Here is a 14,881-nt window from a genome sequence, read left to right as displayed (position 1 = left end):
ACTTTTCAAAAAATAAAACGTTTGCATATTCTGAACCCCTTCATTTTCTCAGGGCGATCTATAGTTTTTATTGAGTCAATTTTAGGATCAGTATGACTTTTTGATAACTTTTTATCCAATTTTTTGGAGGGAGGTGAAACCATTTAGAATTTTTTTTCCCATTATGCCATTCACCATACGGGATAAATACATTTCTATTTTAATACCTGGGGCATTTTGGGATGTGGCAATACCAATGATTCAGATTTTTTTGTTCTTATTTATTTTTATTTGTAAAATGATAGTCTCATCCAAGAGGAACTGTTCAGTCACCTGGAGTGCAGTGCTCTATCTAACTGACTGCTCAGATGCTGTAGTTTTGGCACCTGAGGGGTTAAAAGTCCGTGATCAATGTTGTTGCCATTCTGACACCGAGTGTCTGCGGCTATGGTACCAGCCTAGCTCCTGAGTGGGTAATATCTTTAAAAACCCGACATCCACTGCAGACATATGGAGGGTGTCTGGAATGGGGTAATGTCCTTTATGGCTTTACTATTTGGTCTAATGAAATCTTTACTTAAATGTACCAAGGGTGGGCCCAGCTGCTCGGTGCACCCTTGATCCTCCTGCTTCCTCTGCCAGATCCTACCACACTTTCCTGACTGACAGGCCCAGATTCCTGCATAGTCATCTCGCCTGCCCAGGCAATCAAAAATAAGAAGGTGCTGGAAAAAGAGAAAACAAGAGTAGCAAAAGTGCACAGATTTGCTTGCTCAATGCACTTAAATGCTCATTTGCATATGGATTAAAGGTAGTTTTTTTCTTCAAAATAAAGCAATGGATCGCTAAGTGAAAGGTGACATTCCATTCAGTTGAAGTAGCCCTACAAGGCATTTTGCTGGGTTTATCAGTAGACTTCCTGCTGAAAGACACCTTTTTATTCTAGAAAATGTTAACTTGATGTTAATTAGTATTGAATTAGTTAAAGTATCCATCCAAATATAGAATCCTTAACAAGAGGCAGAAGCTGTCAGGTGTTTTATAAAATTTGCTAATTTAAATGTTATAAATATATAAAGTTCCCATCTTCTTGTGGCTGAATGTGTAGCTAATCTGGATTCTCCAGGGAAATTTTCATGCCCACAGCTGGGTCTTCTTCATGATGGATTGACACATGCTTCTAAATAAAATAATTAGAGTGAATTTTCTAGTCTAATCAGAACTTGCTGCCCTCAAGCACAAAGTATGAACTCCACTCAAAGGTGCTATTAATAGACGTCGACTGCTTCTCATTATCACGATCCTGACAAGGACGGGAGCTGTCTGGGATGTCTGGGAACAGTTAACCAAACCTGAGTGAGCGTATAACTTTTTCTTACTTCAAAACTTTTGAGACTTAATCTCTAATTATATGAGGCAAAATTTTTCATGTATGATCTATACAAAAAATTTCAACAATAATCATTTATTGGTCTGCAAGTGCTATATGGTGCTAACAAGGTAGGAGGCAGCCTTCCCTAGAACCAGTATGATACATAAAGTAAAGCAGGACTGTTAGGCCTAATACACACAATCTTATAAAAATTGGTAATATATATATATATATATATATATATATATATATATATATATACATATATACACACAGTTATGTCCATATATATTTGGACACTGACACAAATTTTGTTTTTATTACCTGTTTACTTAAACATATTAAAGTTATAGTTATATAATGGACATGGACATAAATTCCAGACTTTTAGCTTTCATTTGAGGGTATTCACATTAAAATTGGATGAAGGATGAATTTGGACAGAACAAATATTAGAAAAATGTTGTCTCTGTCCAAATATATATGGACCTAACTGTATATATAGCTTTATGCTTCATTATTGCTCTATGGAACATTGGCTGGCGGTTGCTAATAGAGACTTCTGGGACACATGCAACATGGCAACAGGTGATGCCATGTTGATGGAGGCTGTCAAGCACAGTCTTTATTACTGGGGAGCCCTGAAGTGACGTGGCATGAATGTGGCTCTGTTCGGCACCACACTGCCTGGAGTGGCTGGGCCTATGGTAATAGAGCTGGTCCCATAAAGACAGCAGGTTCTAAAATATTGTTGTAGTGCCTGAAGCAAAGTGGGTTCTGATGAAAGATGGAGTATACTTTCTGTGTATTATGGTGAGCTCAAGACAAAACTGCTGAAGCAAGGTGCTCAGAGAGGCATTCTGGAAAGTGGCCCAAGAAGTCTAATAGAGATTTACCTTACCTATGTAGTCCACCATGGTGATTGATAGACTGAGTTAGGTGCAGGAAGTAGCCAAAAACTAACTTGTGGCAGCCAAAAATGTGAGAAGAATATGGATGACTAGATGGGTATTGCCCTATGAAAAGCAGCTGCCACCATCAGAACTAGACAATTACAGTAAGTGTTTCAACTAAGAGACTGTGCCTGTATAGTAAAGCACCAAGTTCTAGGCCTCTATTGTGAAGATAGCAAGGACATCTTCTGTCTCTAGTGGGAGTAAAGTCTGTGTTCTGCAATTCACACCCAGCCTTTTACTTCTTTCTTCCTGCACATTAAACCAGCACATAAAGCACATGCAAAAAATCTCCAGAGATATGGAAACCTCCATGGGATAACCACTAGCATTTTATAAATAGTACTTGGAACTTGTATATTTCTATAATATGGTTATGTGTGTGACACATTAAGCAGAGTTACATTTCTTCCACCTTCTTTCACTTTTCTGCCTGTGCAAGGGTCACTTTATCTGATGATCTATCTATCTATCTAATACCTGCAAGTATATCTTGACTAGTGTTACTTTGTCCCCCCCTATACAGATGACCAAAAAAAATTACCGGTACATCACAGCAGAAAAATAAAATATAAATAAGTACTATTTTCTCCTGCCAAGTTATGTCTTAAAGAGGATCTTTCATTGGTTTGTAGTAAGTGAGATAAATATCTGTACCTGCGGGGTACCCCCCGCTGAAGCTGCCACCCTGCCTGTTTTTTTTAAATAGCGCTCCTGCACCCAGTTATGGACCCCCGCAAATTTTGCGCTCAGTATGCTAAAAAACCTCCCTGTGATGCTCTGCGCTACGATTGGACAGGGGAGAAGGAGACGCCCACAGAGAAAGACTGTGTCTCCTCCCCATTGCTCCGATGCTCAGTATTAGCATAACGAGCGTGAAATGTGGGGGGGGGACCATAACAGGGCGCCGGAGCACTATTTAAAAAAATTAGGCAGGGTGGCAGCACAGCGGGGGTTACCCCACAGGTACAAATATTTATCTCACTTACTACAAACCAATGAAATGTCCTCTTTAAAGGAGCTGTTCACTCCTTTTATATTGATTGCCTATTTTCAGGATAGGCCATTCATTTCTGATCAGTGGGGTCTGACGCCCCACATTCCCTCTCTATCAGCTGTTCAGGAGTAGCTCCAGCACCAGAAGCAAACACCAGAACTACGGTACACAGCTACATCCAATGTATCAAGAATTAGGCCGGATCCAAACAATGCAGGTTTTTTTGCAGTTTAGTGGGGTTTTTTTGTACTTACAACCTACCGACGCTGGAGGAACATTTTTAGCAATTTTCTGAATTACATTATGTTAAATTGGGGCAAAGATTAGAGAAATCTTGGGTAGAGCCTAATTTCTCCATGGCTTAATGTACAGATATCAAAACATATTATTGTCCAAAGTACACCATGTTGATTGACAGCTTAGACAGCAGCAGCAATAATTGCATGCCTACCTGTTCTTCTCCTTATATATTGTGTACCACTTAAGGAACTTCTTTGTACTGTGTAGTTTAGGGTGTAAGCAGTATTGTTGTCCTCTAAGCCGAGATACGTGCATGGTTACACTAAAAAAAGAAATGGAGATATGTAATATTATGCTTTATAGTAGAATCAACACTGACAATTAAAAAATACTAATAAAAAAACTGCACAAGATACAAGTCAAAACCAGTATAAAAGCAAATACACTTTTTTTTCCACAGAGGTTTCCCACATATGCATTTACTACATGAAACATATTGCATTATGCTGTGTGCACTTATAATTTAGCTTGTTGATGATCCAGAGCAGTATTTATTGCCATCTCCGTGGCCCACAAATGTTTCTCTGTGGTGCAAGTCCACTAATATCCCATCACTGTTATGAACCACTATACAATCTTTATGAAGTCCAGTATAAAACACAGAAGATTCCTACTCACAGTAAACTCTCTTCCAGTATTTTGTTAAAATTTTGACAGTTCTTATGCTTCCAATATTGCTTTACTCTAACACAGGGATGCTCAACCTGCGGCCCTCCAGCTGTTGTAGAACTACAACTCCTACGATGCCCTTCTGTAGTATGATAGCTGTATGCTGTCAGGGAATGATGGGAGTTGTAGTTTTGAAAGAGCTGGAGGGTCGCAGGTTGAGCATGCCTGCTCGAACACATGGAGGACATAGAGAAACAATTTGTATCTTCTATCAACGCCAGTAGATGCTTGTAAAGGCTTTGCAGCTTAGCCTTCCTGTATCAAAGTTATTCTGCCCTTTCATAGTTTGGAAAAACATTAGACCATTAGATTATGTAATGTTCTCTGTCTTGCTTTTTATAATTTTATAAATAAAGATGAGTGAATTTCTTGAAATTCATTACAGGTCCAATTTGCACACATCATTCACAGGAGCATAATTACCATAGCGGCAGACCATGTGACTGCTATGGGCCCCAGGGAAAGAGGGGGCCCAGTTGGGATCATCTCCTCTTCTACTGGAGGTGAAAACTTGGTCAGGACTCTACCCTTTAAAGGAACAACTTTTAGCAAAAGAGTCAGTGGAAAAAGTTGCCCAAGGGTCACTGAAAGGGGTTTAGGCGGAAACCCTTCTGTCCTGTGGGAGGGGGGGGGGGCTGGTTTGATCCTTCCTATTGGGCCCTTACTTCTCTATGTACGCCACTGATTCAACAGATTTAATTTTGGGTCCGAATAAATTTGATCTGAATCAAAAGTGCCACAATTACCCTGAAAAGTCATGTATGATACTCTGTGGTCTCCTTGGACTGCATCCAGCCACTTTCAAGCTCTTTGATTCAAAGACAGTAGCAGTATTGAAAAAGTGACAGCAGCATATATGGCTATGGGTAAATGGATGGTAGCAGGTGGTAATAAACAGCCTGTTTGATAGCACACTGCACTGTCAGACTTTTATTAATTAGTAAACTCAAAAACATATCCTTATTTGGTGAAAAATGCCTTCTTCTCTGTCTTTTGACCTGTAAAATGGTGCTCACCATTTTGATAAATACGTCGCAAAAGTGTTTGATTTTTTTGGTAAATTCATGACAAATTTAACTAGTTTAAAATGTATTTGCTCTTCCCCATTAATAGAAAAATGTATTTTACAGTAGTGGCCAGCCAAATCCAGTCACAAGGATAAACATTAACAGCCCTATAGCCTTCTCTTCCTGCCCTGAGACCTTTTTTAATAGCTTATCATACAGAGCTTAATGTCCATAGCTATATTTTGGAATTTTGTTGAAGCTGACATGTAGAATTTAACTATTCAAGTAAAAGAAAGCATATAGGGGGTCATTTACAAACAGATATATGCCACTTTTGTGGCGTATAACTGGCGCAGATTCTGTCACATGCCATGTTGCAGCAGAATCTGGGACTTCTTCCCCGCTCATGCCAGGTCTAAAAAAAGGGTGTGTGGCATGGTCTGGGAAGGAGACAGGCCAGTAGGCCCGTCTCATTCATCATTTTCTATGCCTGGTTTACTTATAGAAAATGGTCTAAATCTAAGACAGCAAGGTGGTGGATACGCAGCGGCTTATTAAAACTGGCATCTAAAATGGCGTTCTTAATAAATGTGCCTCATAGTATATACTATAGAAGTATAGACACATATTAATCAAGGTCCTCCACAGCAAAACTTTGAATAGGTGAAAGTCTAAGGCTGGTTGTACACGTGATATAACTATCAGCAGAATGCTAGTTCTCCCCATCACCCATATTAGTGCTGAGTATTTGAAGCGGAATTTGGTCCAAAGTTTAGGATTCTCAACAAATCCGAATTTCCTTGCACTTTGCGGTACTTACTTGCACTTGTTACAAAGTGAAAGTAAGACACCTGGGAACGCAAGATCACCCACCCATAATGCTGCACAGTCAGTCAATCCGCAGATAGCCATCCTCTATGATGTCACAGCCCTATAAAACCCTCATCCTTTGCGGTCTCCACCATTGTCCTGTGAGCTGAGCATACAGAGATATGTGGCAAGCGCGCATGCATTAGGGACAGTGTTGCTGCAATAACCCAGGTCCAGGTTTGATCCATCCACCATATTCAGCATCTGGTTTTAACCCTAATAATTTAAAAAGTGAAATTCCATTAGGTTCATAATAGGGAGGGATCCCGGACCTTATGGAGGGATCCACATGGGATTTTCTTCATCCCTGTTGTGGATCCCTCAATTCTATTGCTAAGAGGAATGTTTTCCCACCTAAATGCTGTGTACCATCTCATTACCGCAGTTTGTGGACATTAGTGACAGGTGCCTGCTCTTTAAATTACCAGACACCGAGCAGCCAGGGCACCCACTGCACACAGCGGCGGGCACCATTTTTAAAGAGTTAACTTCCAAGCCATCACATTGAGATTGGACCACCAAGTGGGAATAATATGAATAGGCAGAGTGGCGTGGGTATACCTCATTTATCGCAATTCGTGACAAATTAATTCAAAACAAACAGAATTTCTTGGTGAACTTTGGCGAATCGGCCAAATGAATTTTTTTTAAACTTTGCACATCTCTACCCCATATACATGCATGCTTGGCCAAGCATGTTTGTGTTGTTATTGGGAGAGGAAAGAAGACAACTGCCAGACACCAATGGTGGCTTATGTCCCTGAGGACAAAGAGATCAGACAGTTGACATCCTCTGCAGGAGACACACATGAAGGAGTTCCCCATAACTTCAGATGGTTTATTGATCCCACTGAAATTAGTGTATTCGGCTGACATACATCTAATGTGTATGGCCAGCTTAACTCATTAACCGCTGAACAAGCCAGTTATCTATTTACAAAAAATAAAGCTCTCAAGGGCAGGGTTCTCAGCCCCTCTGTACCAGGCTGTTAAGTTTGTGCTTGTTGTACTTATTCTGTTTTATATTATGCATGTATGCTCCTTTTTTTAGATTTAATGGTACTTTCAAATTAATATTATTATTATTATTATTATTATTAATATTAATAATTAATAATAATAATAATAATAGTATAGGGGTGGTATAAGATTAGAAAAAAAGTTGTCTCTTCTCAGGAACAGTGCCACATAGCCTGTGTCAGGAATTGTCCCATTCAAGGATCTTATAATCGATTTGTTGTAATCCAAAATATTAGTGCAAGTCCAACATGTACCTCATTAAAGAGGTTTCTAAGACTAAAACACTAATAAGCTATTATTAGGATAGGCCACCAATGTTTCATCAGCAGAGCTTTGACCACCATAACCCCCAACTGTTCATCATAATATTGGAGAGTCATAGGCTCATTAACCCTTTCACAGCCCCTGATGTAATAGTTTTTTCAGCAGGGTTCAAGAGGTGTATGGAGTGGGGTCATCAGCTGATGACGTTGATCCTGGTCATTTAACCACTCAGATACCACAGTCAATAGAAGCCATGGCATCGGAGCAGTTAGAAAGAGTGAGGAGGCTTAGAACCACTTGAGGAGGAATCACTTATATCTAATTGGTGGCTATGAAAGCATAGGCTCCCAGGCCTGTCATAATATGCAACCTGCTAAGCTAAGCCTGAGGCATGGCAAGACAGGCAGTCTGTAAAAATACAATAGACCGCAATAGTAGTCTATTGCAGTATATAGTACAAATGATCATAGGATCGCATATTTACAGGGAAGAATGGTATACGACCCCAAGTAATGGAAACCATTGGGTAAATGCCCCCTTTACCCATACAACTATTGTGCCCTTTTTGAATCTGTAAGTAACCATGAATAAAGACTTTAAAACATGTATGAGGCACTTGATTGTGTTTTGCTGAGGTCAATTATTTAACTTTTTTTTATAAACCATTCTCCATCTGGCACCAATAAAAGAGTTTCATGTTATTGCTTTTGTGGGGGGAGGGATGGCGGCTAAAGAAAAAGCTGTAGCATTAGATCTCACATTGAACATGCAGACAGCCAAAATGAAACAGGATCATTTGGCTTCTGTAGCTTTGATGTCTTTTTTCTGACATTTGATTCCGTACCATGGCCAACCACTTGGAGAGAGAATGTTTTCATTGGACATCATTATATCATATTTAGATAGCTAAACATTTATATTGGCTTTAAAAAACTTGTACCAGAGAATTTAGAAAATGTTGAGCTACACAAATATAGAATTATATTTTCAGCACTAAGTAATATAGTAAATGTGGTAGTACAGTCCTAGTAGAAGTAAATGGTCAGAGATCCCAGAGCATTCAGAAGATTAGGATATTATGAACCAATTATATAGATTAGGTACATTACTAAACTTGTCAGTGAAACCTTAAACTGATTTATATCTATCCAGAGAGAGAAAAGAGTTTAGGAGAGAGAGTTTAGGAGATTTGATATTAGTCTACAGATAAGGTATGACTCCAGTATTATTGAGGACTGATAAGGTTGTGCGTCATAACTACACAAAGATCAGATACGGTTGGACATGAAGGCACACAGGTTCTATCTGGTATCCTGTAGCACATTTGCCCACAGCAGTCATAGTTGGGCCTTTAGATCCTGCACACACTGAAGTTGGCATCACAGCTGGTACCATAAATGCTTGAATGACAATAAATTAAATGTATTGCAATTTGGTGGAGACATTCTTGACAGGAAACACATCTGGCCGCAGGATGTCTTGCATATATCACTGAGCTATGTCCCCCGTATCATTACTAGGGATGACCCACTCTCATATGCGATGGCTTCCCAGATCAACAAACCAGAAGTTGGAGCAGTGTGTCACTCCACAGCAAAGACAGGACTGAAGCACTCAGAATTGTCACAAAAAACAATATATCTCCAGGTTTCTCATTCATAACACCACTGGAAACAAATGTGATGGTGGTTGCCTTCCAATGGCACGAAACGTAATGAGCACAGTGACACAAAATTTTCTTTTGATAAACACCTGGAAATGGTCTGGACAGAGACAGACGTGTGTAATGAAGGTGCCATCTGTGTGTGGATGGTGGACAACAAAAATGTATGAGCTACTAGTACTTGTCAACAAATCAAACAATCTTCTCTACTGGTGGTCTGTTTGGGTCATCCAGAATTATCGTGTCTATGTGCCCTCACTTAACCACTGCTCCCAACCTCCAAGGCACCCTTCTTTCAAAGCCTGTCAACTCGGCAAAATGTCTTAGAGTGCATTGTAGAGACATGTTTATCAATCAACGATCTCTCACCAAGATGTACACTACCCAAAAGTAGCCTCTTTGAGCTCTGGGGGTAAGCACTTTTACACCCTCTTGTGGCAAGATCCAGTGTCTAATCAGGTTACACCTGTAATCATTAACATATATCTGCCTGAGACATAACTTAATGTCAGGTTTTTCAGCAATCCAGCATTTCTATCTGGGTGCATAATTTTTTTGTCAATAAGTGTATATCCATGCATGAATGCAATTTCCGTTCAGGTGGTCTTTAGTATGGTAGAAAATTGTCTCTAAAATTCCATTTTGAACTTACGTAGTTGACCCTAACTAAAGTCACCCATCTGCAAGGGCCGATTGGCCATTCATCCTACCGGGAGACTTCCTGGTGGGCCGATAGCCTTTTACTATGCATGGGCCGTTGCAACCTGCCTCACTGTTCCCAAGTTTATTGCCTGCCCCTGGCCCAGCACTGATACACATCACAGGGCAGCAGCCCTGCTGTGCTGACACACACTTGTATGATAATAATAGTATGGACCTCTAGCCACTCACAGCTGCCCCCACCGGGCGGCCCATATTACAGTTTAATGACCCCAAGAGAAGTGCCCCCTCCTCTCTGCAGTGTGATAGTCCGTGTGAGGACCGGGCGGGGACTCCTCCCAGACCTTGAGTGGCTGCAGGAAAAGATGAGAACTGGCGGGCAGAGATTCTGAGCCTTCACCTCAGGTAATGTTAGTGTGCCTCATGTGCGGTCCTGGAAGTATGAAGTCCCCTAACTGGTCCCTGCATCCCTCCTACACACAGCAGCAGGGGGGTAAGTTGTTACTGTAGGGGGCAAGTTAAGTCAGTCCTGAAGGTGCTGCCTATCACCTGTGTTCAAGTGTAATTCTGTGCCCCCCTGACCTCACAGAGCCACTGCAACTCTAGTGTCCCCCTGTTCCCCTGCCCACCAACCATCTCACCTTCTGACATTTCCTTCTGCCCTCTGGAGGGTATATCAGTGCTGGAGCGTTATAAGAGGAGCGGCTAATATCAATCACATGTAATGTAATGTCTCTCTGGAGGTTATATTAGTGCTGCAGCGTTATAAGAGGAGCAGCTGATATCGGTCACATATGATGTAATGTCTCTGGAGGTTATATCAGCGCTGGAGCATTATAAGAGGAGCGGGCTGATATCAGTCACACATGATATAATGTCTCTGGAGGTTATATCAGTACTGGAGCCTTATAAGAGGAGTGGCTGATATCAGTCACATATGATGTAATGTCTCTGGAGGTTATATCAGCACTGGAGCGTTAAAAGATGAGCAGCTGATATCAGTCACACATGATGGCCCCAATACGCTGTGGGTCACGCCCCTCACTTCACACATTGTGGCATAATAATGACATTGCAGCAAAGTCATTGGCGGCTGCCATGTGTATTGATGTGAGTGCGCCAGGTCAAAGGCAGCCTTGCTGCAATCTCATTATCATGCTGCCATCCCTCCTCCTAAGGGTCCATTCACACGTCTGTAAGTGTTTTGCGGATCCGCAAAACACAGACACCGGCAATGTGCATTCCGCATTTTGCAGACCGCACATCGCCGGCACTATAATAGAAAATGCCTAATCTTGTCCGCAATTGCGGACAAGAATTGGACATGTTCTATTTTTTTCGGGAATGGAATTGCGGACCCGGTAATGCGGATCCCGAAAGTGCGGAACAGAATTGCGGACGTGTGAATGGAGCCTAACAGACTGCCAATGCCACCTGCCTTCAGATCCTTTGGCACCCAGTGGCTGGATAGAAGTCACAACAGAATGAATAACTAGTATTACTATTGTGTGGGGGCTGAAAGGGGCCTAACTAATGTGAAGAGGCACTAAACGGACATTATTGTTATGAAGGCAGCATAACTACTGTGAAGGGGTACAAAATGGGGCATACATTTGTTATGGCACGCTAAGTGCACCTGTTATTATCCCTCCTTGGGTTTTTTAAAAGTCGAATGTGTCATGTGAACCATCCAAACTGTAAACTGTTTGTTGACCCCGCCCACTAGGTTTGGCTCCATTCTCTACCAATTTGGCCCTGCCTATAACATGGGTTCCCAAACCGCCCCTGCCCATCTGTGGAAAGAAGAGACAAGAAGCAGTGACTGGAGACCTCCTTCTATCCTCTTTAACAAAAGTGTAACAGTGAGGCCATTTTCCGGCTACGTAAGACCTAAACCTTGCGTGGACCTAACATTGCAAACATTATATGAAGGTGGAAGCTCGATAGTTGAGGCAGATGCCCTCACTTGGAGACAAGGAGTGTAGGCACAGGCAGTGTGCACCAGATTTGGAAGAGATGATGAAATGAGATGGTCGGCAGGGTTATGGTATGATTGTGACTGAGTGGGGGGATGGGTGGACACGGTGCAGCAGGGGCGTCATATCTGATTGAGGAGGAGGTCTGTTTGGGCTGTGGGCTTGGGCACTAGATGGAGGCGTGCCTAGGCTTCTTCAAGAGAAAATAACGCCCCTCTAGGACCTTACTGGTTGATTTGCCCGAACAAAGTGGATTTTCTGCAGATAGAAAACAAGAATCGCAGAAAGAAAGGTACATCTGGAAATGAGGTATTACTGTGTGCATTTTTACATGAATAGTGATGATCCAGGTGACGTAACTGAGCTGCAGTACAGCCACCACACAGTGTACAGAGCTGTGGTGTTTGCTTTCAATACACCGAAACCACAGCTCTCACTAAACCAGTAGTTGTGGGAATTGGATCCCCACTGATCTGATATTGATGACCTATGCTATTGATAGGTTAATATGTTAGTCGTGGAAAACCTTTTAAAGATGTTTTCCAAGATTTTTGTATTGACGACCTATCCTTTGGATAGGACATCAGTATCTGATCGGTCGGGGCCCCAACGACCAGCAGTTTGAGAAGACATTGAAGCTTGCAGTAGCCGTGTGGCCTTCTCCCAGCTCGTACATTGTACAGGGGATGTGCTTGGTATCACAGATCAGCCCCATTTATGTCAATGGAGCAGAGCTGCACCTAGGCGTTGTGACCGATGAACGTGACGTGCATGGACTGGGCTAAGCTGCGAGAAGGCAGCGGTGCTTATGTGAGTGCCTGTGCCTTCTCAAACAGCTGACTGGCGGGAGTCCTGGGTGTCAGACCCCTTACCGATCAGAGAACCCCTTTAAGTCTCACTCATTAAACAACAATATATTTCCAGACGCCCTTCTCCTTTAACATGTGTTTTGACACATACAGTAAATACATTGTGTGTGATGCCGCCATCTTTCTTCTTTCCCTACTACACCTGCGGCATAGTGTCCGAGGAAGGCCTGCGAGCCGAAACGCAACATGATTTATGCCGCATGTTGAATAGAAACCTCTACTATCGAAAAGAAAAAACCTGTAAAGTGTAGTTTATATCTACTAATCCATGACTGTACAGTCAGTAGATATTCCCATCCTTTTGCCAAATAGACACTTCTATCCTACTGGGCCACCCATGTTGGGTAAATTAGATACAGATCCTGCTGCACTGAGCCCAGGAAAAACGGATCTGCCTGCATGAGGAGAGTCTAACCTCTGCCGTTATAGGTGAGATATAAAGCATGCTAATAATTTCAGTTGTCAATTTGAGCATTGTTTAGAAGTATCATTTAGTGTCAGTGATTTTAATGTATTCCCGAGTGCACTTTTATATAAAGAGATTTGGCTGCAGTATGAGAACTGAGCACGCATACCAGCTGTGCCTGACAAATGTAGGTCATCTGCAGTTAAACATTTGGGAGACCTGGCACCGGAACAAAACTGCAAACACAATTTATTCAGTAAACAATCTCTGATTCATTTTCATTGACAAGATGGGCTGATGAACTTGCACTTGGAATAAATGTGGATTATCTGGTTTGGTATTTAATCCTGCCACTTTCACTCCGAGCTTTCCCGCTAATTAAATGGAAGTGGCAGTCTGTGCTCCCTGTACATGTTTGGAGCCCAGCCTTCTGTATCTAAGCTCATGTTTCATGGTTTTGTTAAAGTCGTCAATTAGTACAAAGTATATAATGTTTCATTTTATAGAGGACATCAGAGGCTTAGAAGATGTTCCGAACCACACACTGTACTAAATAAAAGGTCTGCTATGTTTCTCGTGAGCTTTCCATTGGATGCAGGTTCGAAATTATTGCAAAAATGGGGCAAATATTATAGACCTCAGTGACTGGATTGTTGCATTATACTAAAGGGAAAATGTCATCTATGAAGAGTTCCTTTCAAATACAAGGGAGTGACTGTAGCCATTATGAGTAAAGCCCAGGTTCAAAATAGTCTGACACTACCTACACTATATACAAATGACCAACTCTTGCCAATATTCCAAGATAGCCTTTTGACTGGCACCACATATGCATTTTTGTGGTGTTTTTTGATGTTGTTTTGTTTTGAGCCAAGGTCAGGATACAAAAAGAAGGAAAAGTATAAAGAAAAAAAATCAAAGACTGATACTTCTCCACTCGTGTTTACCTCAAAACCTCCCTCAAAAACTGCCATGAAAACTGCATGTGGGCTTCTAGTCTTTAAAGGGGTTGTCTCATTTCAGCAAGTGGCATTTATCATGTAGAGGAAGTTAATACAAGGCACTTACTAATGTATTGTGATTGTCCATATTGTCCCCTTTGCTGGCTAGATTCATTTTTCCATCACATTATACACTGCTCGTTTCCATGGTTACATGTAATCTAGCATCAGTGGCCACACTTACACAGTATAGGAAAAGACACCAGCCTATGTGAGTTCCCACTGTCCTGGCCACCAGAAAGGCCAAAGCTTTTTCCTATAGTGCTCAGACACGACCACCACTGATGGATTGCAGGGTGGTCTGTAACCATGGAAACGAGCAGTGTATAATGTGATGGAAAAATGAATCAAGCCAGCAAAGGAGGCAATATGGAGAACAACAATACATTATGAAGTGGCTTGTATTAAATTCCTCTACATAATAAATGCTTTTTTATGAAGTGAGACAACCTCTTCTGGGATTTTTTAACTGATGGGATGACCTATCATCAGGTCATCAGTATCTTGGGACACCCACCAATCAGCTGTTTGAGAAGGCACTGGTGCTCACAGTAGTGCCGCGGCTTTCTCTCAGTTCACCAAGCACAACTCCGTACATCTTATAGTGGTTGTGCTTGGTATTGCAGTCCAGTCCCATGCACTTCACTGACCGATGACCAATCAGCTTTGCCTAGGCAAAGCCGCGAGCAGGCCACAGTGGTACTGAAAGCCCCAATGCCTTCTCAAGCAGCTGATCGGTGGGCGTCCAGGGTGTCAGACCCCCAATAATCAGACACTGATGACCTTTTCAGAGTATAGGTCATCATTAAAAAAAATAATCTGGGAAAACCCTTTTAAGTCTCCCTCACACAAACTGTAGTATTTTTGGTGAGTTA

General features: G+C 41.7%; 1 protein-coding gene across 1 annotated transcript in view; it reads right to left on the bottom strand.

Annotated features, from left to right (window-relative positions):
• The window catches only part of CXCL14 (C-X-C motif chemokine ligand 14), a 34,973-nt gene that overhangs the window by 5,401 nt on the left and 14,691 nt on the right, over positions 1 to 14,881 (bottom strand). Inside the window, exon 3 of the mRNA XM_040442236.1 lies at positions 3,753 to 3,863. Coding sequence (XP_040298170.1) covers positions 3,753 to 3,863 — 111 coding nt within the window. The remainder of the gene's footprint in view (positions 1 to 3,752; positions 3,864 to 14,881) is intronic.

Source organism: Bufo bufo, chromosome 1 (assembly GCF_905171765.1).
Source record: "Bufo bufo chromosome 1, aBufBuf1.1, whole genome shotgun sequence".
Taxonomy (NCBI): domain Eukaryota; kingdom Metazoa; phylum Chordata; class Amphibia; order Anura; family Bufonidae; genus Bufo; species Bufo bufo.
This window is presented reverse-complemented; position numbering and strand designations above follow the sequence as displayed.